The 21,841-nt window shown below is 33.2% G+C and overlaps 2 protein-coding genes across 3 annotated transcripts; one reads left to right on the top strand and one right to left on the bottom strand.

The window, feature by feature from the left end:
* Positions 1–3,381: 3,381 nt before the first annotated feature.
* Positions 3,382–9,327, top strand: LOC103498348 (cellulose synthase-like protein D3). 2 transcript variants are annotated; one of them, XM_051079340.1, is made up of 5 exons: positions 3,401–3,526; positions 3,814–3,912; positions 4,411–5,322; positions 5,770–6,580; positions 7,242–9,327. In XM_051079340.1, exons 3-5 carry the CDS (start codon positions 4,445–4,447, stop codon positions 8,997–8,999), a joined length of 3,447 nt encoding a protein of 1,148 aa, XP_050935297.1. In that variant the 5' UTR covers positions 3,401–3,526; positions 3,814–3,912; positions 4,411–4,444; the 3' UTR covers positions 9,000–9,327. The 2 variants fall into 2 exon arrangements, with proteins under 2 accessions (XP_008459145.1, XP_050935297.1); XM_008460923.3 differs by lacking the exon at positions 3,814–3,912 and having other exon boundaries at positions 3,382–3,526.
* Positions 9,328–13,105: 3,778 nt separating this feature from the next.
* LOC103498349 (pleiotropic drug resistance protein 1-like) lies at positions 13,106–21,168 on the bottom strand. The gene is made up of 23 exons (XM_008460924.3): positions 20,699–21,168; positions 20,484–20,604; positions 20,268–20,356; positions 19,203–19,287; positions 18,952–19,111; positions 18,770–18,846; positions 18,627–18,680; positions 18,134–18,526; positions 17,751–18,032; positions 17,351–17,667; positions 17,101–17,261; positions 16,915–17,018; positions 16,668–16,824; positions 16,473–16,586; positions 16,220–16,383; positions 15,784–16,116; positions 15,388–15,678; positions 15,219–15,302; positions 14,987–15,120; positions 14,668–14,895; positions 14,405–14,576; positions 14,059–14,313; positions 13,106–13,566 (listed from the first exon to the last, which is right to left on the bottom strand). The coding sequence occupies exons 1-23, from the start codon at positions 21,019–21,021 to the stop codon at positions 13,309–13,311; spliced, it is 4,356 nt and encodes a 1,451-aa protein (XP_008459146.2). The 5' UTR covers positions 21,022–21,168; the 3' UTR covers positions 13,106–13,308.
* Positions 21,169–21,841: the final 673 nt, after the last annotated feature.

Below are 21,841 nucleotides of genomic sequence, written 5' to 3'. Positions count from 1 at the left end.
ATTTAAACGATCGTGTATCAATATCTAAACAATCGTATCAGTTGTCTATCCTAGATAGATAGAGATAGATCACTGTCACTAGTAAATCATTTACATTTGATACAAAATTGTTTAAATTAGATTCAATGGTACAAGATTGTTTAGACTAAGTACAAGGATACAAGATCGTGTAGCACAATAGTATAGATTCGGTACAAGATCATAGACCGAGTACAAAATTGTTTAGACTAGACATGATAGTACAATATCACTTAAATTTTGGTACAAGGATACAATATAGTTTAGATTGATTACAAAATCGTTTTTAATCGTTTTTTACGCATGTGTGACCAAAGGATATTTTTGTTATTTTACATCGTAAGCTTGTGATTTTTATTATTATTATATTTTTTTGCGGTCTAAATATTTATGCATTTTTTTTTATTTCTAAAAATACCATCTCAGAAAGATTATAATTTAAATATATGCAATTATTAATTCACTGTTAAACTAATACAGGTATACAAATGTAGATTGAAAATTTTCTAAAACAAAAAACACAAGTGAATTCTAAAATATTTATACCAAATAAAAAATAATTCAGCATATAACATGTTTCCTTTTTGAAACAAAGATAATTACAAAGGACTATATATATAAACATTTGGCCAGCAAGTTTAAATTGTATCTCCTAAACCCTAATTTTTAGATTGGGTGAGATGAAGATTTTATATTAAAAAACTTAATTAAATTTATAATATGATTTAAATGATTTGTTCAGTAATTACGATTTTGTATTTATACATTTTATAATTCTTTAATCTCAAACAATCAAATTATCTTAACATTTTTCAAACAATTTTTAATTGAAATTGTTAAAATTTATTCAAATTTAAGGATAAATTTTGTTATCATTTCATCCCAAGGATAATTTGGATTGCTTTTAAAAAAAATGTTTTTTTTAAATATATTTTAAAATTTTTTCTTGTAAAATGAATTTAAAATCTAAACATTTAACTGTTTGGTTTTACATTTTTATAAATGTTTATATATAAAATTGTGTTTGGTTTGTCCTATATTAATAATATTTATAATTAGTTTAAATTACCATAAAAAACTATTAAACATTATGAAGTAATTTTATAAAGAAATTCACATATTTTGAATCTTTTTTTCAAAAATATATTTCAAAATTAATCATAAGTTATATTGAAATTATTAATTTTTTAGTTACTTGAAACTGAACATTAATTTCATTTTTATTATTAATTTTTTTGGACAATTCAATTTTAAAAGTACAAATATCTAGAAATGTAAATACATAACCATAAAAAAAAAATTGATTTTCAACAACAAAATATAAATAAGATAAATAATTTTTTTGAGACAATATAATGTTCTTCATTCATCTTTATTTCACAAACCAAACGATCGCATTCTTTATTGGCATATTCATGATTTCTTTCACAATTGTTAAGGCGAAGTAGATTTAGTTGAGAGATGAACGTTTGCAAATCTCTATATTTAAATGTATATGAACACACATTGAAAAAATATTCAAAGTATTTAAAGAAAAACGCGGAATGAAAAATAGATAGTAAAAAGAAATATAAAAAATAGAGAGAAAAATAAACATATGGAAGAAATTTCTCATTAAACACCAAATAAACATTTATTCTAAAATTTGGTTGCATGTGTTTTCTCTAAAATGATGTACTTCATAACCTTCTTTTTCTAAAAGTTATTTGAAACAAATGTCAAACACCTCAATTTAGCTTAAAATAAATTATTTTAAAAATTAAACACTTCAAAAATCTATCCAAACACAAACACATATTTTTCAACTTCAAATATATAAATTGATATTTTCTCATAAAATAACTTAACCGATTAACCCTAATTTAATGTATATTTTCCATTCATCCATCAGTTTGTGTTCTTAGTATTATTTAAATTTTCTTTTAATTCGTCATAGGGTGGAGATTCAAAACTTCAAAGTTGTTTAAATTTGTACTCTTAGTCATGATACACTCATGTTCGTAGAGTACTATTTATGATATTATAATTGAATCTATAAACTTTAAAGACAATTAGAATTTCTTAAAATTTTAAAAAGTAAAAGCAGAAATTATATGTCCAAAAAAGAAAAAAAAAGAAAAGAAAAGAAAAAGAACCAAATACCATACTGAAAAATGAATACACCAAGCTCCTAATTATTTAACCACCAGAAATGCTAACTCAATATTACATACATACATACATATATATATATACCCATTACAAATGCTAACTATTATATATGTGTGAGTGTGTTATGGGTGAATTTTGACCAAACAAAATAAAGTAAAAAATTAGTGATGAGATAAAACAAAAATAAAGCAAGATAATATAAAATAAAATTATAGTAGATTTAAAGTAAGTTGTAGATTAAATCTTTTCTAATAAAGACGTTATGTTAATATGAATGTATTGGTTTATACTCTCCAACCTTTAATTACAATACATTTGCGAAGAAGAAAAGATAAATACTGTTTCCAAAGGAGGTAACTTAACTTTTGGTTTATTCTCTATACCATAATCATGAAATTTTGCTTTGGTTATCCAAAATTTACGATCAATAATATATACATTGTCATTCTTTTATTTGATGTGAACTTAACTCGAGCATGATTTAGTGAACAAAATATCAATCATCTTTTTCAAGATGGATGGTTCACTTGATTGTACACAATTAATAAACTTTTTAAAAAATATATTAAATGGTCACTTTAATTAATTTTTGATGCTTTTGTTTATTTAAATCTTAAACATATTTTAGTTGTTGTCCCCTTTCATCATCGTATTTTAGTACTAAAATGTTTAGGCAAAAACCTAACATACGTTGTATCGGATGAAAACCCTTAAATAAAAAAGTATGGTAATGCTTAAAAAAGTCTTGAATTTATGAAATGAGGTAATTTCTATATGTCTAAATTAATGAACACATAATATGATTTTCCAAGAGATAAAAAAATTAAACCCTCAAATATAAAATCTTATTAATAGATTAATGATAATGTGTCTCAATCGAATTAATTTTTTATTGGGAAAAAAATCTAAAGCGTCCTAAAAAATTAAAATGACGTAAATTCTTGAAACTAAATTACAATTTTTTTTTTTATTTTTTTTTTTAAATTTACAAGCATTGCCATTCCTAAATTATTACGTCAATTATTAAACATTCTGATGCCAAAAAAAGAAAAAAAGAAAAAAAGAAAAAAAGAAAAAAAGAAAAGAAGAAAAGAAGAAAGGAACAGAAAAGAAAAGAAAAGAAAAGAAAAGAAAAGAAATTGAATAATTTCCGCGTTCCACTCCATCCTGTCCGGGTTAAACCCAAGAAACAAAATGCCACACACTTTCATTGTAATTGAAATCTTTGTATTAATTTAATCAAAGTTGAAAAACGCAAGAAAGAGAAATTTTATCTTCCTTTTCTTTCCATGAAAAAGCTTCATTCTTCTTTTTGAAGCAAGCCAAATGACAGAAGGGTAGCTCTAGATTGGAACCGGTAAAGAAACGCCGGCTACTCTCTTCCTCATCTACTCTGCTGACTTCCTCCAAACTCATTCCCTCCAACTTTTCTCTCCATTTTCTTTTTTTTTTTTTTGTATAACCCCATTAAAGTTTAACTTGTTTTCAAGAGATAATTTTAATCCAAAAAGGCTTCTGTAATCATGATTTATTAGTGTTGCCCCTCATGCTTGTGACCCAGTTCCCTTCTCTCTCTCTCCTTCTCTCCTTCTCTTTTTCTTTGCATCTTCCTTCATCCTTTCTTCTTTTTACTTCGTTTTGAAGGAGGGGTTCTTGGTTTGAATTTGATTTCTTCACCATCAGCGCGACGGACGCAGCTCAGCTGCTCAATCTTTGGTTTTTGGCTAGTAGACAGAGTTGAAGGTGTGAGTTTATCTATTTTGTTTTTTTCGTTTTGGGCTGCTCAAGTTGAGTTAATGTAGTAGAAGTAGGGTAAGAGTTCTCTGATGGGGTTTCTCCTTTTTCCCCTTTTTCTATTCTTTTCGTTTTAAAAGGCTAGATGGGTTCTTGATTTGTTTGATGATCGGCCATTTCTTCACTTGGAATCTTTGTTTAAAGGGCTTTTGAGATTCCTTTGGGAATTTCTGTTTTCTTTTTACCCTTTTTCCGAGCTTCCATAAGCTTTCAATAGATCGATCGATGATCTACTTTTACTGTGATGGGGTATCTTTGTTCTCATTCTGATTTTGACTAGCAGCGTATTATTAACTAGGTTGCAGCTTATTGGATTATGACTTTTGGTGTGGAGGAGAGTGATTTTCTGTTTGTGATTGTGATTGTGATTGTTGAACTTTAGGATCTTACACATGGTGCTGATGGATTCTTGATTCGGGTTTGCTTTATTGTATTTTACATTTGCAGATTCTCTGGGAAGAAGCGTGTTTACTGATTGGTTATGGCGTCTAAGTCATTTAAGCTGACTCGTTCAAATCTATCATCAACTTCTGATGTGTCTGATGCACAGAAGCAGCCAATGCCGCAGACTGTAACTTTTGCTCGAAGAACTTCGTCTGGTCGATATGTTAGCTATTCGAGGGATGATCTTGATAGTGAACTTGGGAGTGGTGACTTTACAAACTACACAGTGCATATACCGCCAACACCTGACAATCAGCCGATGGATCCATCCATCTCACAGAAGGTTGAAGAGCAATACGTCTCGAATTCGCTTTTTACAGGAGGATTTAATAGCGTGACACGAGCTCATCTTATGGATAAGGTAATTGAATCTGAAGCAACCCATCCTCAAATGGCTGGCACAAAAGGATCTTCCTGTCAAGTACCAGGGTGCGATGCAAAAGTTATGAGTGATGAACGTGGTAACGACATTCTCCCCTGTGAGTGCGACTTCAAGATATGTCGAGATTGCTATGTGGATGAAGTTAAATCAGGGAATGGGATATGCCCTGGTTGCAAGGAGCCTTATAAGAACAAAGATATTGATGAAATAACTGCTGAACATGGGCGTCCCCTGCCACTTCCTCCCACACGCACAATGTCAAAGGGCGAGAGAAGATTGTCATTAATGAAATCAACAAAGTCCATGATGGTGAGGAGTCAAACTGGAGTTGGAGATTTTGATCATAATAGGTGGCTTTTTGAAACAAAGGGTACTTACGGGTATGGAAATGCGATATGGCCAAAGGATGGGGTTACAGGAAATGGAAATGATAAAGATGATGAGGCTGGTGAGCCAAAAGAATTTATGAACAAACCTTGGAGGCCATTGACACGGAAGCTTAAAATTCGTGCTGCTGTTCTCAGCCCGTATAGGTATCTGTTTCTCTACTGCTTGCTCTTTTATTTTTACTTTTTATATCTCTGAAGCCTAAGCTTTTGAACAGAGAATGAAATCAAAGAAGCTATATGGTTTGAATTAGTAGGTATTTGTACTTGGTTTTAATACTGTTAGTTTTTTGCCGGTGATAGTACTTGAGGTAACAAGTAGCTTTATAGCTAATCACCTGATTTTCTGCCACAGGATGAAGAAATTGCAATATGGTAGATGTTTTTTTTTCATGTGTATCGGTTAACTGTCACTAGACAGAGACTATCCACTTTAGTTTGATTCACTTTATGATTTGAATTGTGCTTTTGGTCCTCTAGGAATTTTTATATTCCAATTCAATCTTATCTTTTAATCTTTTTTTACCTTTCATATTCGTTATTGCATTCCTGTTATGACTGATCAACTTTTTTTTGCGATACCTTCTGTCACAGGCTTCTAATTCTTGTTCGTATGGTTGTTCTTGGATTTTTTTTGGCTTGGAGGGTTCGGCATCCAAACACAGATGCATATTGGTTGTGGGCAATGTCAGTTGTATGTGAACTATGGTTTGCTTTTTCTTGGCTTCTAGATCAATTGCCCAAGCTTTGCCCTGTTAATCGGGCCACAGATCTTAATGTTCTGAAGGATAAGTTTGAAACACCTAGCCCTAGTAATCCTACTGGAAAATCTGATCTTCCAGGAATAGATGTCTTTGTTTCTACTGCAGACCCAGAAAAAGAGCCTCCTCTCGTCACTGCAAACACAATCTTGTCAATTTTAGCTGCCGACTATCCTGTTGAAAAGCTTGCTTGCTACGTTTCAGATGACGGAGGTGCACTTCTAACTTTTGAGGCCATGGCAGAAGCAGCAAGTTTTGCTAACACATGGGTTCCTTTCTGTCGAAAACACGATATTGAACCTAGGAATCCTGAGTCTTACTTCAATCTGAAGAGAGATCCATTCAAGAATAAAGTGCGATCAGATTTTGTCAAGGATCGGAGACGTGTGAAACGTGAATACGATGAATTCAAGGTTCGCATAAATGGACTTCCTGATTCTATTCGTCGTCGATCTGATGCCTATCATGCAAGGGAGGAAATCAAAGCTATGAAGCGTCAGAGGCAAAATGTTGGTGACAATGAACCTCTGGAGACTATAAAAATCCCTAAAGCAACATGGATGGCCGATGGAACCCATTGGCCTGGAACTTGGATGCAACCTTCTGCCGAACACTCCAAGGGTGACCATGCTGGAATAATACAGGTACTTATCTCAGTCATTACAATATTATTTTCCACCTGCTTGCTGATTATTCAGTCAGTGGTCCATGATGCTTTGACAATATAATTTTGTAACATTATATATATATATATATATATATATATATATATATATATATATATATATTAAAGAAAAACATTGTCACAAAATTCAAAATGAAATATCAGACGTTGTCCCAGTACAAAAGCCAAGGAAATCATATTTTGTAAGGCCCCACAACTGATGTCCATGAAAGAAAGAAAAATTACGAAAATAAATTTGGATGAACAACTCTCATTACAAGATGGGAGACAGTCTCTGAGATTTCATTTATGTAGTGATAAAAACCTGGATGGTAAATGACAAGTGATTATGGTTCTGTTCACCCTTCTTGAAAAGGGTGCATCATCAGGGTGGGCTGGACAGATTAATCTCTTTATTTATAAATAATGAGTTTTGCAAGAGCTAAAAACCAGCTAATAAAGACAGAAAAAAACAAAAAAACTAAACATTAACTCTCTTTCTAAAAACGTAGTTGTAGCTTCTTATTTTCATCTGGACTCATGCATATTAGATATGTTTCTAGACTTTTTTTTTGTTGAAACAAGCAGTTGAAAAGAGGGAAGGATATTTTAGAGGCTTCCTAATAATCACTTATTTGTAGGTGATGCTTAAACCTCCAAGTGATGAACCGCTACATGGCACTGCTGATGAAACTAAACTACTTGACCTATCGGATGTTGATATCCGTCTTCCTCTACTTGTTTATGTTTCTCGAGAAAAACGTCCTGGCTATGATCATAACAAAAAAGCAGGGGCCATGAATGCTCTAGTTCGTGCATCAGCTATTATGTCAAATGGACCATTTATCCTCAATCTTGATTGTGACCATTATATATACAACTCTCAGGCAATGAGAGAAGGAATGTGTTTCATGATGGACCGTGGAGGTGATCGTATTTGTTACGTTCAGTTCCCTCAAAGGTTTGAGGGCATTGATCCTTCAGACCGATATGCCAATCACAACACTGTGTTCTTTGACGTTAACATGCGAGCCCTTGATGGACTTCAAGGTCCAGTATATGTTGGAACAGGATGTCTCTTTAGAAGGATTGCTCTTTATGGTTTTGACCCTCATAGATCTAAAGAGCAGCACCCTGGTTGTTGTAGCTGCTGCTTCGGTAAACGTAAAAGACATACATCGATTTCAAATAACCCCGAAGAGCATCGTGGCCTAAGAATGGGTGACTCTGATGATGAAGAGATGGACCTATCCTTGTTCCCGAAAAGGTTTGGAAATTCTGCTTTTCTTGTTGATTCGATTCCAATTGCTGAGTTTCAAGGACGCCCATTAGCTGATCATCCAGCTGTGAAGTATGGACGTCCTCCCGGTGCTCTTACCATTCCTCGTGAGCTACTGGATGCATCAACTGTTGCAGAGGCGATCAGTGTCATTTCTTGTTGGTATGAAGATAAGACCGAATGGGGCCAACGGGTTGGCTGGATTTATGGATCTGTCACAGAAGATGTGGTCACTGGGTACAGGATGCATAATAGGGGATGGAAGTCCATTTACTGTGTGACTAAACGTGATGCTTTTCGTGGAACTGCACCGATCAATCTCACTGATAGGCTGCATCAAGTCCTCCGGTGGGCTACCGGGTCAGTGGAGATTTTCTTCTCCAGAAATAATGCACTCTTGGCTAGTCCAAGAATGAAGATTTTGCAAAGAATAGCCTACCTTAACGTTGGAATCTACCCTTTCACTTCCATCTTCCTCATAGTCTACTGTTTCCTCCCTGCACTTTCCTTATTTTCGGGGCAATTTATAGTTCAGACTCTCAACGTCACTTTCCTCACCTATCTTTTAGTCATCACCATCACTCTATGCCTGCTTGCTGTTCTTGAAATTAAATGGTCTGGCATTGAATTAGAAGAGTGGTGGAGAAATGAGCAGTTTTGGTTGATTGGAGGTACCAGTGCTCATCTTGCTGCTGTGCTTCAAGGTTTGCTAAAAGTCATTGCTGGGATTGAAATTTCTTTCACCTTGACATCCAAATCAGCTGGTGATGATGTAGATGACGAATTTGCGGATCTCTACATCGTGAAGTGGACCTCCCTCATGATTCCACCTATCACAATCATGATGATTAACCTAATCGCCATTGCGGTTGGGGTCAGTCGCACAATCTACAGTACAATTCCACAATGGAGTCGCTTGATAGGTGGCGTTTTCTTCAGTTTCTGGGTTCTTGCTCATCTCTACCCCTTCGCCAAGGGGCTCATGGGAAGAAGAGGAAGAACACCGACCATTGTTTTCGTGTGGTCGGGACTTCTCGCCATCACTATCTCCCTCCTCTGGGTGGCCATTAGCCCCCCAGGTGATACAAATCAAATCGGAGGTTCGTTCTCTTTCCCTTGAATGCTGATTGTTTGTTCATTGAGTTGGAAATCATGTCCTAAAGCCATTGTCTTGGGGCACTTTTGTTTTTTCATCACTGTAGTAGAGGACAGTTAGAATTGTATTGAGAATAGAAACACATCATTTCTTCATATGTAAGCATGTAGGGTATCTACAACTTCTTATTTTGTGATCATGTTATTCATTTTTAGACTACAACATAGAGGGATCTACAATAGGATTGATCAAGAATGTAAGCCCTAACATTATAGGGACGAACATTTTTCAGAAACTAGCTTACTCCCCATTACTCAACAAGTTAATTTACATTCATATTATTTCTTATCAACCCCATCGTTTTCGTGTGGAGAATTACCTTACCATGATGTTTTGGTATAAAGAAATAGTGTGGCACATTTGAAGATTGAATACATACTGGCAGCAGAATGCAGATCCTGATCCATATGAATTAGTCTAATTTTATGTTTAATTATTTCAAAAGTTTCTAATAGATTTGCAAACTCATGTGCACTATGTTCCTCACAAATTCAGAATTAATTGATTTACTACTGGTTTTTTAGGCTTCCAATTCTTTAAAATTGTAATTTTTTTTAAAAATGTGCCGTAATTAAAAGCTGTATTTGGTTTAATTAAGTTTGCAGCTTTTAAAAAAAATAGTTAATGAAAAGAAGTTGATTTAGGATAAATTATCGAAGTCAATGTTTAGAAAAATGATTTTTACTCTTTTAGTGGTTAGTCTCTCGTTAATTTGTATACTTTTTAAAACTATTAAAATATTTTCAAAAGTCATCTACTTTAATTCTACTATACTGTTGTGGTGGTTAGAATCGAGCATGAAAAAAAAAATAAAGTTGAGGTTGATTGTGGTTTAATCGGTCTTGTATAAAAGAAGTTGGTTGGTATTGCTTTGGAAGAATCTAAAATTGAAAATGCTTCAAAAAATATTTCAAAATGTTAAACTAATTGACTGACAACAACAGTAGACTTTTTCTCTTTTGACGGTCGAAGTTGGTATGAACATTTACTAAAATGACTATAATTTTTTAACGGCGGTTTGGAGGAAAATTTGATTTCGACTCATGAAATGCACATCCCTAGTAGCTATGATCACATTTTGGTGATCAATTTCGAAGATTACTACTACTAACTTTAGTGACAACTACACGAAATTATTATCTCCCATAATCATTATTTTAAATTATTAATTTATAGTATTGTATGGTTGTTTAATTTGACATTATAATATGGTTTTAGTATGAAATAAAATAAGCTTGTATATAAAATCACTTTTAACAAATCGTTTCAATGATTTTTTACTATGTTTATTTTCATGTTCATGTGATGTCTATTGAAAGATTCCTATATTTATCATCAATAAAGTATTTATTATTAGTAAGACATCAAAATGTTGTCAAATTTGTCCATCTAACCATAACTAAACTCTTTGGTATATACTTAAAAAATTCTCCATTTTCTTTTAAAATAAAAAGTCAAATGCATGTAATCTAAATTTGAAAATGTTAAATTAAAGTTATAATAATTCAAATGTTAATTTCTTGTAAATGTATTTATTAACTTTAGCAATGTACTTTGTTTTGGTCAATGAATACATTGCTAATTCAATATCAAATAGGTGGGAAAAAAAAAAAAAACTCCCTTCAAATTGTTAGGTATAGGATTTGGTTTGAATTTGATATCATGAAAGGCAATTAAGTATAGAATAATAGTGGGAAAACTATAGGTTGCATCCATACTTATTGCCCAAATGTGATTAAATTTCTCAAACAAACAAAAAGAAAGTCCAAATATGACATTCATAAGCATTTACATTTATTTATTCAATTTTGTAATTTTAAATGATATCAACTTAGAAGGGGTCACCAAATGACATATGTAGATTATTTGATAATATTTCTATTTCTTTTTTTCTTTTTAAAAAATCAGAGTTGTATTAGAAAATTATTGTTTTTTAAGAAGACAGATCATAATTGAGACACTTTTTTTTTTTTAAATTTTACAAAAAGAAAAGTAAGTGGTGCAAAATTTGACAAAGTTTTTGTATTCCTTAGGAAGGGTAATGATTTGTCTATGACCCTTACATGGGTATTGTGCACCAAAATAATTAATATATTTACTACTTAACAAATATATTTGATTTTCTTATTACAACAATTACGTACTGAGATTTCAATCTCTTATCTCGAGAATAGTCTTACATATATGTTTGTTGATAAAGAAATTCAACCAAAGATTCCCATCCAATTTTTATGTGATGTTAACAGTGAATTTGTACAGATCATCTATAGAACAATCATAACATGTATTTTCACGTATATTTTGATGTTTAAGTTAATATCAACAAAGAATTAGAGCTAAACTTTTAAGAAATAAGATGAGCTTAACTTATGTAAAACTATAATAAGGGGTGTAGGAATAACCTGAATAATTCCTATAGAATACTCAACCCATACTATAAGGGTTGAATTAAGTTAATTTAAAAGTAGGTTGAGTTGGGTTAAAAAATTTGATTTTTTTCAAGTTGGGTTGGGAGTTGAAAAATTCGATTTAACTCAACCTAACCCAAACTAATGACATATGTATGTATGTATGTATGTATGTATCTTTATATATTTTATTGTTAATTGAAGAAAATAGGGTAAAAGAAACGGTGGGTTGATATTAGGGATGAGAACCCGCCCACCCAACTCATGTTTTAAGGGTTGGGTTGGAAATACTATTCGATTTATTCAGGTTGTCAACTCAACCATCTCGAGAATATGGATTGGATTGAAAATGCCAACATGGGTTGGCCTTGTGAGGGGGAGATTGGCCCAATTGCACCATTTTCTTGACTTCCAATGGAATCTAAATGGAGAGAGGAGAGAAAAAAAAATGAAAAGATTAAAAAAATATTTATTTTTCGTGGCATTTTGCCACATCAACACTTATAATTTTTATATTAATTTAATGATATCTTTTTCTAGAGGCCTTTAGCCTATTCATCAAAACTCAATGACCAAAAGGGGTATTTTTAGTAAATTGAACATCTTTAATTAATAATTTAATATTTGATTTTGCCATTTTAATATATAATTTTTCCATTCATCTAATTTTAATTTCTTTTTTATTTTTTTTGTCATTTTTCAAAAAATGTTTGCTATTCTTCTTGTTAGCCATTATCCTATGAAATACCCATTAAACTCAACGAACTCAATTTTGGATTTTTTTTGATTGAAAAGGCCTTTAGTTGTGATTTTTAGATTATAGTAATTATGATGGATAATAGTTTTATGAATAATTATTAAGTTTATAATAACATTTTAAAAAAAATTGCAAATATAGGAAAATACTTAGTTATTTTGAATCTAATTTTTATATTTGAAACTACCTCTTTTAGATTATTCTGAGAATGATCCATCAAATCAAATCTAAAAGCTGATTTTGAGCATCCCTATGTTTTAATTGGTCGAACTAGGCTTAAAATGTGACCCTGGTGAATAAATGCATACAAGAAATATGTCTCGGTGGTGGACTCACCTTTGGATTCAACCATCTAAAGAAAAGAAATATGAAATCTAGTGATAATTAGGTCAAAAAATTGGCTTAAATGTCACATACTTCTTAACTTAGTTTCAAGCAATTAGTAATACAATCAATTAGTTTTGTATGAGGAAAGATAATTTTTGAAAGAAAATATTCTAAACAATGCTTTCTTGACTTAAACATATCAATGACATTAGATTCCATAGGACACTTGCATGACTTGATGTAGTAAATAATGTAATCTAACACTCTAAAACGCTTCGATCTTTGTTTTCTATTTTTTTCATTAGTTTAAAAATATCATTATTCATCTAGTTTCTAATCTTTGAATAAAATTGTTACAAATCTTATCATTTATCGGTAAACTTTCCTACATCGAGGATGATACTCGATCTCTTAAAATTGTTTTATTATATTATAATTATGACGCGTATGCTTGAGTTATATCATATTCCCATTACAAAATAAGTTAAAACATAGATCGAAATATCATTACAATTCCAATTATTCCTAAATTGTTATAAGGTTAGCTAGGTTGCAGCAACGTGAGAGTAAAACTACAGTGGAATAAAAAAAATCATTATATATTTGGATCATATAGAAGAATTTATTTGTTTACAAGCTTGATGATTAAAAGAACAAAAATTAAATATGAAAAAGAAAACTATAGGTTGACTAGGATACGCACTTCATATCGATCATTCCTCACAAAGTTACTAACCCTAACCCTAACCCTAACTTTTGTTTTGTTTGTTCTTTTTAATTATTACCTCTTTTGGAAATTAAAGACCTTGATTGAGAAGGCAAAGATAAAACCAAATAACACTGTAATCCCCACATGAACAGCAGCAACAACACCCAAAAAGTCATACTCGTAACCAAAATAATTGCTCACAAACTCAGCTACTGTTTGATTTGAGTCCATTGGGTCATTTATATCCCCAAATTGGGATGTCACCAACCCATATAGTGTCCATGCCACAGGGCAGATCCAATAGTACCATCTCCACCATATTGGGATTCTCTGCAAATCCAACATTTTTAAACTATCAACTTCTCTCTTGTTTTAAAACAAAGAATTGAAGGGTTAAATCAATGATCGACCCAAAAATTTAAGCTGATAGGTGAATAACTAGAGATCAATTTCAAAGAGGAAATAACATTGCAAGACTTCGAACATAGAAATTCTTAAACCAATACATGTAAATCACCGATTGACCCAATAACTCATGTAGAAGAGTAAAGATAAATTTAAACTTCTTCTATCATCTAACAAAGTGTGTGTTCAAGTTTATGAGTTTTACCGTTACAAATCATGTTATATTGTACACATGTGTTGTACATCTGGTAGTTAAATCATAAACAAATACTCTTGAATTTTGTCATTTGTTTAAAAAAATACTCGTTTTTCTTCATAAATGTTTGAAAACTGTCCTTAAAGTAGAAATTTGTAAGAATATTGACACGAGTTTGTTTAGAATGCTCGTGCTATAATAATTAGAAGAAACAAACGTACCGTTCGAGGGACGATGAAGCCGGAGAAAAGGTTCCAAAATCCATAGAAAGCAGAGGAGACAATGGCAGCAATGTTGTGGTTGGGGGTTACAGCCACAGTCATCATACCATAAAAGGTGAAGTACAAAAGGGTGAAATACATGAAGAAAATGTACCAAAAGAACTTGGCTGCTGTCCATTCAAAACCAATCATCCCATATACTATCACCCCATACACAACTGTTTGAATGAATATATATGGAAGTTCAATCACAACCTGCATAAGATAAACTCAAATTGGTAAGAAGCACGTTCCCAAACAGGAAACGAGAAACAAACACATTATCAAAACCTTGTTTTTTAATTACCTGTCCAAAAGCATATGGCAAAGCTGAGTACATTCCTGCTGCTCTTTCTCTATAAAAGACAGTTCTTTCAATGGCCACAACAGGTTGAACTGAAGTGGCATTTTGTACTCCAATGAAAAGAACAGCAGCATACATAGAACCCATAGCGTTGAAAAGATCTTGTTGGGTTCCTCTGAATTAACACATAGAATGTCAATATTCAAATGCCATACGATTAAAGAAACGAAAACTTCCCATGAAATATTATGCGTTATCATTCTAACCTCTTGGATCCAAGATCCCAAAAGATAGTTCCAAACATCAAAGCTATGAAGGTTGTGAACAAGAATCTCACTGCACTGTATGGTGGGTTTCTCCAATATGAAAGATGTTGTTTCCATAGGCAAGCAATGCATTGGATGAAGAAAGATTGAGAGTATTTGGTGGGAAAATACAACTCATTGGAATTTTCATTAGGCACGCTTAGTTCCTCGATCAAGGCCTTGTTTCTCCTGCACAGATTTGTTTTATAAAACTTCAAATCCTTTGCATGTTTTGTATTAAGATTTTAATGACCAATTCAAATTGTTGCCATTTACTTACCTATAAAGTTCTGAAGCTTTGTACAATGTGTTGAAGTTCACTCCAAGAGTTGTTTCTTGTGCTGCTGTGGTGATTTCTAACATCCAAGTTGCAGGGTTGTAGCCATCTTTAATCTTAGGAACTCCCTCAATGCTCTTCAATGAGTTTTATGAGCGTTGTTAGTCATTTTCTAGCTAAAAAAAAAAGGAACTTTTAAAAGATTTTCTTTTGCTTTTCTGATAAGAAATTATACCTCAAAGTATTCTATTAAATGTGACGAATGTCGACCGATTGGACCGACATATATCTCTTCTCCTCCACGTCTTAACAAGAATAGCTGCAAGAGAGAACAACAAAAGATCATATGTTTAGTTAAGCTATCAAAATGGATTTCGCGTATTTGATTGTTGAGAGAAGTTGACCTCATCAAAAGCATCAAATATATCAATGCTTGGTTGGTGAATGGTGCAGACCACGGTTCTGCCGGTGTCGACCGTGTTCCTCACTGTTCTCATTACAATAGCTGCAGCTCTAGCATCAAGACCTGAGGTCGGTTCATCCATGAATATTATAGATGGATTTGCAACAAGTTCAACAGCTATGGTTAGTCTCTTGCGTTGCTCAGTTGAAAGTCCACTAACACCAGGCAATCCAACAATTGCATCTCTTAATGGGTTGAGCTCAATAAGTTCCATAACTTCTTCAACAAACATCTTCATATCATAAACCAAATGTCACTATTGAATTCACACAAGCTCTAGACATTATGGAATAAAAAATGTGACAAAGAAAGTGAAATGAATGTGTTGATACTTCACCTTTCTGGTAGCAGAATCAACCTCGGGAGGCAACCGCAGCCATGCTGAATAAACAAGCGATTCGTAGACTGTAACGTGAGGAGAATGTATATCAGTTTGTTCGCAATATCCAGCAATCCGAGCAAACGTTTCCTGCTTTTTAGGATACCCGGAAATAGTGATGTTTCCCTCTATGTATCCACCAGTTTTTCGCCCGGCCAAAACATCCATAAGAGTTGTTTTTCCAGCACCACTGACACCCATCAGGGCTGTCAGAACTCCTGGTCTAAACGAACCACTCACACCCTTCAAAAGCTCAAGTCGATTCTCGGTGATGCCTTGTGATTTCATTTCCTACATAAGTAAAAAAATCTATGAAATTAGCACATGAGAGTTTTGTTAAGAATCCGACATACCTTCTAATGGTTTTGTTCATGTCTTAGAACATCATATATACCTGTGGCATGTCTACTGCATATCGAATTTCGTCAAAAGCGATTGAATGGGGTTCGAACGGAAGAACCATTCCTCTCTTCTTGTTCTGATGAGCTTCTTCACTAAAGCTTCCAACTCTTGCAGATGAAGTTCTAGATGATAAACTAATCTGATTTTCAGTTCTCTCTGCATTGTAATGTAAGTTGATATTAAATCTCTCAAGTGATGATGTTTGTTAAGGGAATAGCTACAAATAAGCTTTGTTTTCTGCATACCAGAAGTGCTCTTTCCTTTAGATGACAGCTCCAACTCTTGAACATCTTGAGATTTCTTCACACTTTTATCTGTCGACGTCTCTTTCGACACGACAGCCTGAGGCTTCTCAAAAGCTACAATATTTGAACCCGAAAATTACAACATGCATGTTTGAGTGCAAAACAAGGCTTGAAATTAGAGTTCCAACTACTTACGATCGAGATACTTCAAGGCTATAGTGAAAAGAAAATTGAATAGCAAAATATATCCAATAGTTGCACCGACACCAATCCAATACCAGCTAGCTTGTGGGAAGATTCCCCTAGATTTCAAGATCATAACTCCGAGTGATTCTGTCGAGTTAGGACCCGGCTGCAACAAGAAAATGAGAGGGCCAATTACTTAGATTTTTCAGTTGTTAGTTTTGAACATTTCGTTTGCATAAATCAAAAAGTCTCTTACATGTCTCCACTTATGGCCAAGAAACTCATTCACAGCTATTCCATTTTGTGCATACATCATTGGAGAGGTCCAGTAGCCCCAAATCCACCAAGGATGCACATCATCTAAACATAAAGAGAAGTTCTCATTTTAAGTAATTTTTCTTATGTAATGGTATTGAAAACACATAGGTCACTTGAATCAAACCTCGAGCTAAGACAAATCCACCCAAAACAAGAACTGTAAGTAAAGCAAATGATCCAAATGTATTTGCAACGATGATATTCCGTCCCAATGCTCCAATCAAACGGAACAGCGCAGATGCCATTTGGTTCACACACAGGAGCAGGAGAAAATGTTTGAAGAATCTGCAAGTCCATCATACGACCTAATGTTATCAAGAAGGTAAAATAATCAAATTGGTAGTTCAGTGTTAGTGTTCTTCATTTTCTTGTACCTTCCGGCGTTTGGATCGAATCCAACGACATAGTAAGTCATTACCACCCAAATTCCAACTTCGACAAAAGTAATAGGGATCTTAAGGATCCATGTGGGTATAGAATATGCCCAAGGGGGAAAGAAGAGGAAGTCCCTTTGCTTGTAGAACACAGGAAGTTTCAAGATTGTCAAAGCAAGCTCAGAGAAACCATTGAACATGATTATGATAATCGCAAAGAACAATGCTCCCATGTAAACCGATCCATCATCTACTGTCCTTCGGCGCATCTCGGTTCGGAAAAACAAGGTCATTGTCACAAAAGCCATCAGAATGAGCTGAAAAATGAAGAAACATAGTAGTGTCAAACATGAGCTATCGGAGAGTGAATAAAGATATGAACTACGGAACTAAAACTCACTTGAGTCAACTTGAAAATGTACACAAATGAGTTTCTCTTCATGAGTAAAAGCTCCCTTGAAATGCAAGCTTTCAACAGTTCCTTCTTGCTAGCACCATACTTCTCGGTTGTTAAAGCAGCAGGGTGGCTTTTAGACTTGTCAAATGGAGTGGCAAGCTCATCACCTAGCTTCTTCCCCACATGAAATGATTGAAAGGCTTCAGAAAACTCCTCCACACTGACAAATCTATAAACCTCATCTCTCTTAGTCCAATATTGTTCTTGATCTTTCCTTGAAGTGACCTATAAAACAGTTTCCATCAGCCAAACAAAATGGATGAAAGAAATAGCAGAAAAGAACACATTATGAAAATGGGGAAAGTTAAAAGGCCAAACGAGCTTACTTCTTGTAAGAAGTCAGCTACTCCTTTCCTCTGAGGGCAAGTGAAGCCCATATGTTGGAAGAACTCGAGCACGTTTTCACGTGGACCTTGATACACAACTTGTCCATCTGATATCAGAATTATGTCATCAAACAATTCATAAGTTTCAGGGGCCGGTTGAAGAAGAGAGATCAGAGCAGTTCCATTCAGAATATGAATGGACTGTCTCATTGAATTAACAATCTGATACGTTGTCGAACTGTCCAATCCTGTCGATATCTCGTCCATGAACAGAGCTCTCGCTGGTCCAACCAACATCTCCCCAGTCGTCACCCTCTTCTTTTGCCCACCGGAGATCCCTCGAAACATTTCATCTCCTACCATTGTGTCAGCACAGATTTCAAGTCCTAGAATCTGCATAAACAATCAAAAAAACATTATAAGACCATATACTATTAGTTTCTTTGCTGCTTAGTTTTTTTGCTGCTTAGTTATTATTACAAAAAGTTTTCACCTTTAGTACATAATCTGTCACTACATTGGTTTCTTGTCCTCCTAAAGCTGCAGCCTGAAAATAATCGATCATATCAACACATGACAAGCTAAACCCAGAAACGTGTTGGACTTTGAAAACAGAAAATGGCATTGAATTTCAACCTTCATGATGATATCAAGATCTGGGTCAGGTTTAATATTTGCAGCCTTTTCTCTTCTTGACAGTTCTGTCAACATATCTGCAAAGAAAAACAAAAAAAACCATAAGTTGCCATATACAATTACCACATTATAGTTTCTTGAAGGGGGAAAAAAATAAGTGAAAACTTGGATGATGTTCTGACCATAACGTGGACCAACTCCTTGACATCTTGCAGAAAAGGATAAGGTTTCTCTAACAGTCATTTCTCCAATGTGAAGGTCTTGCTGGCTAATGTAAGCTGATGTTCTTTGTGGGACAAATTCATTCATTCCATGTCCATTGTATGTGACTCTTCCTGAAAACTGTCAAATGAACACAACCACAATCAGTTCAAATTTTGAAACTTTGGTAGGAGATTTTGTTGTGCAAGAGTTGGGATTATGTTGTCTTTACTTTAAGATCCTTCCCAAGTTTTCCGGCTAATGTTTTGAGCAACGTCGTCTTGCCGGAGCTCGGCGGTCCCAAAAGCAAAGTCATTCTGAAATGTCATACAACTCGAAAGTCAAGGGAATGATCATAGTACTCCCCAAAATGGTAATATTAATAAAATGGATTTACTAACGAATGATTTTTATACGATTAAAAGTATTTCAATCCCTTGAGGGCAGAGATTGAGTTTTAAAATAAGTGCTTTGCGCTAATTTTTTCTAAATTATAATTAGTTTTGTAAGAATCTTATAAATCATGTTTAATATTTAGTTTCATACTTGCATAATTGATTTAAATATAACTAAAATTATTTTTAAATAATTAAGGTTTGTTTTCAAAGGTAATTTAAAATCATCAAATTTGAAAGAGAGAAAATTTGAGAATAGCATACAAAATATTGAAATTTAAAAGTATAAAAGAAGTTGTTATCAATTATAAAAACGGATAAGCTTCTATCATTTTATGTTAATGTCACTGATATAAGTATATCAATGTATTTTGTAAATATTTTATCAAAATTTTCATTTTTAACCATTCCCGACATAAAAAGTTAGTGAAAGTTAAAATTATTGAAGGGAGAAAAAAGATAAAATTATTGAAGAGAGAAAAAAAAGAGAAAAATGTGATTTTAAAAATATAATAAAACGTAAATAGATATTTTTTTTTTACCATCTATAAGTTTTTCTCCTTCAAATTTGAGAAAGAAAAATACAACTAATTAAAGGAATGGACAAAAGAAGGTGAAATAAAAAAAAAAAAAAAAAAAAAAACTTTTTTAATATAAAATAAAAAAGGTTTTGAGAAGAAAATCACTCACAAACATCCAACAAAAAAAGAAAAGAGAAGAATTTAGAATTCAGCTTTAAAGTGATGGACATTAGAAGTTTCGAAACTTAATAGTTTTTTAATTAGTGACAATCATTACAAATTTAGAAAGAAAGTTATTTAAAAGGAGTCCAATTAGATAATTAATGGCATTCAGTAATCAAATATTTGTTTGAAGTGTATAGCAATATATATACCAATTACCTTCCTGGCTTGATGATTCCACTAACATCATGAAGAATGGATAATTGCTTCTTCCTATTTGGAATTATGTGAAAGTAACTCAAGAACCCCTTTTAAACAAATAGTAAAAGCATCAGAATCTTTCTCTTACTATTTACTCTAAAATATATATGTTTTTCATTCATTCTAAACACATTTGAAAATAATTTTCGAGCTTCCGGTGGTGACTTCGATTACCTCAAACATATTGAGAGAGAAGTTAAACATAGTTGGCAAAGCTCTGCCAGCTGTATGGGCCTCAGCTTCAACTTCCAAATGCTCAAACCTCACTTCAATGGCAGGAAGATCAAGCCCGACTCTATTAATGGGGAAACACAGAAGAAATAAGTTCAATTTTAATTTTTGTCTTTCTACTTTCAATAAACTTTAATTTTACAAAACCTCATTTGTACCTTTCCATTCTATTCTTTAACTTAAGCAAGAATCTTTCATTATCATCTTCAGCGATCTTGACAAGTCTCTCCAATATATTTCTCCTCTCCAGCAAACCCAGATTTTGAACATCGATTTCTCTAGCAGATTCACCATCAAGATTCAAAATCCCTCTCCTAACACGTAAATAAGTCGGAAGCCTTTCGATGGAAGCCCATTTGAGAGCTTCTTCGTCGTCTTCGTCACGAGAAGATCTCGAAAACACTTCCATGGCGCTGTTTCTCCATATACTTGAGCTGTTAATACGAGCACTGCTCACTCTGTAGATCTCTCCACTGTCCATAGTACTTAATTTCTTCAAGACTCCGTCGTTTTTTCTTTTAAAAGATCATTAAGAAAAGAGAGGATCTTGACGGAGAAACTTGAAATTTTGGGGTGAGATTGTCTGTTTGGGATTGAGAGAAGGGGAAATGGAGAAAAAAGAATTAAGTTTGAAAGAAAGGTGAAGATGGGTTTGGTGTACTTATAGTTGTTGAAGGACAGAGGAGGAAAAAGATTGACTTTTTTTAATTGTTTTTTTTTTTTTTTTTTTTTTTTTGAAAAAAACTTGGTTGTTGTTGATGTAATGTCAGATGTCAGATGGGAGAAACATGGAAACTGCTCATAGTTTTGAATTATATTGATAGAGAGAGAGAGAGAGAGAGAGAGAGAGAGAGAGAGAGAGGACAAGGAAAGGAAAAAAAGTCCATATTGTACACCCCCAGGTTAAAGGACTTGCTTTTCCCTCAAGTCTTTTATTTTTTGAAATATTGGTGTTGGGTAAAAGGGGAAAATTTAGAAAAACAAGAATTACAAGCTAAGGTTCACATATGATTAATGTGTTATAATAATGTATCTTGTTCGTATAGATACTAACTTCCATATCTTTAGGATATCTTCTGTTTGATATTTGTTTGTTCATGTTCTCTTTTTAAATATAGTGTTAGTGTTATGTGTCTACTAGATTCTATTTGGTTTATCTTATAAACCACAACTTATTAGAAAAGGTTCGACCTTGGTTTTAGAAGCTTGATTCAAAACTTAATGACTCTAACATTTCCCTACATTTAATTTCTTGTGACTTTACTACATCATCTTTGCTTCTCTTGAATTAACACTATCTC

This window comes from Cucumis melo, chromosome 11 (assembly GCF_025177605.1).
Source record: "Cucumis melo cultivar AY chromosome 11, USDA_Cmelo_AY_1.0, whole genome shotgun sequence".
NCBI classification, from domain to species: domain Eukaryota; kingdom Viridiplantae; phylum Streptophyta; class Magnoliopsida; order Cucurbitales; family Cucurbitaceae; genus Cucumis; species Cucumis melo.
Note: the sequence above shows the minus strand (reverse complement) of the source record. Positions and strands in the feature narration are given on the sequence as shown.

What these genes read in the sequence shown, in the direction of transcription:
- LOC103498348 (XM_008460923.3), top strand. Translation starts at nt 4,445, where the DNA reads ATGGCGTCTAAGTCATTTAAGCTGACTCGTTCAAATCTATCATCAACT. An exon ending in GCTGTTCTCAGCCCGTATAG is followed by an intron (nt 5,323 to 5,769) that starts GTATCTGTTTCT and finishes CTTCTGTCACAG; the next exon opens with GCTTCTAATTCTTGTTCGTA. An exon ending in ACCATGCTGGAATAATACAG is followed by an intron (nt 6,581 to 7,241) that starts GTACTTATCTCA and finishes ACTTATTTGTAG; the next exon opens with GTGATGCTTAAACCTCCAAG.
- LOC103498349 (XM_008460924.3), bottom strand. Translation starts at nt 21,021, where the DNA reads ATGGACAGTGGAGAGATCTACAGAGTGAGCAGTGCTCGTATTAACAGC. An exon ending in TGGATTTGTCTTAGCTCGAG is followed by an intron (nt 17,019 to 17,100) that starts GTTTGATTCAAG and finishes CTTTATGTTTAG; the next exon opens with ATGATGTGCATCCTTGGTGG. An exon ending in TGGGATCTTGGATCCAAGAG is followed by an intron (nt 14,577 to 14,667) that starts GTTAGAATGATA and finishes GTGTTAATTCAG; the next exon opens with AGGAACCCAACAAGATCTTT.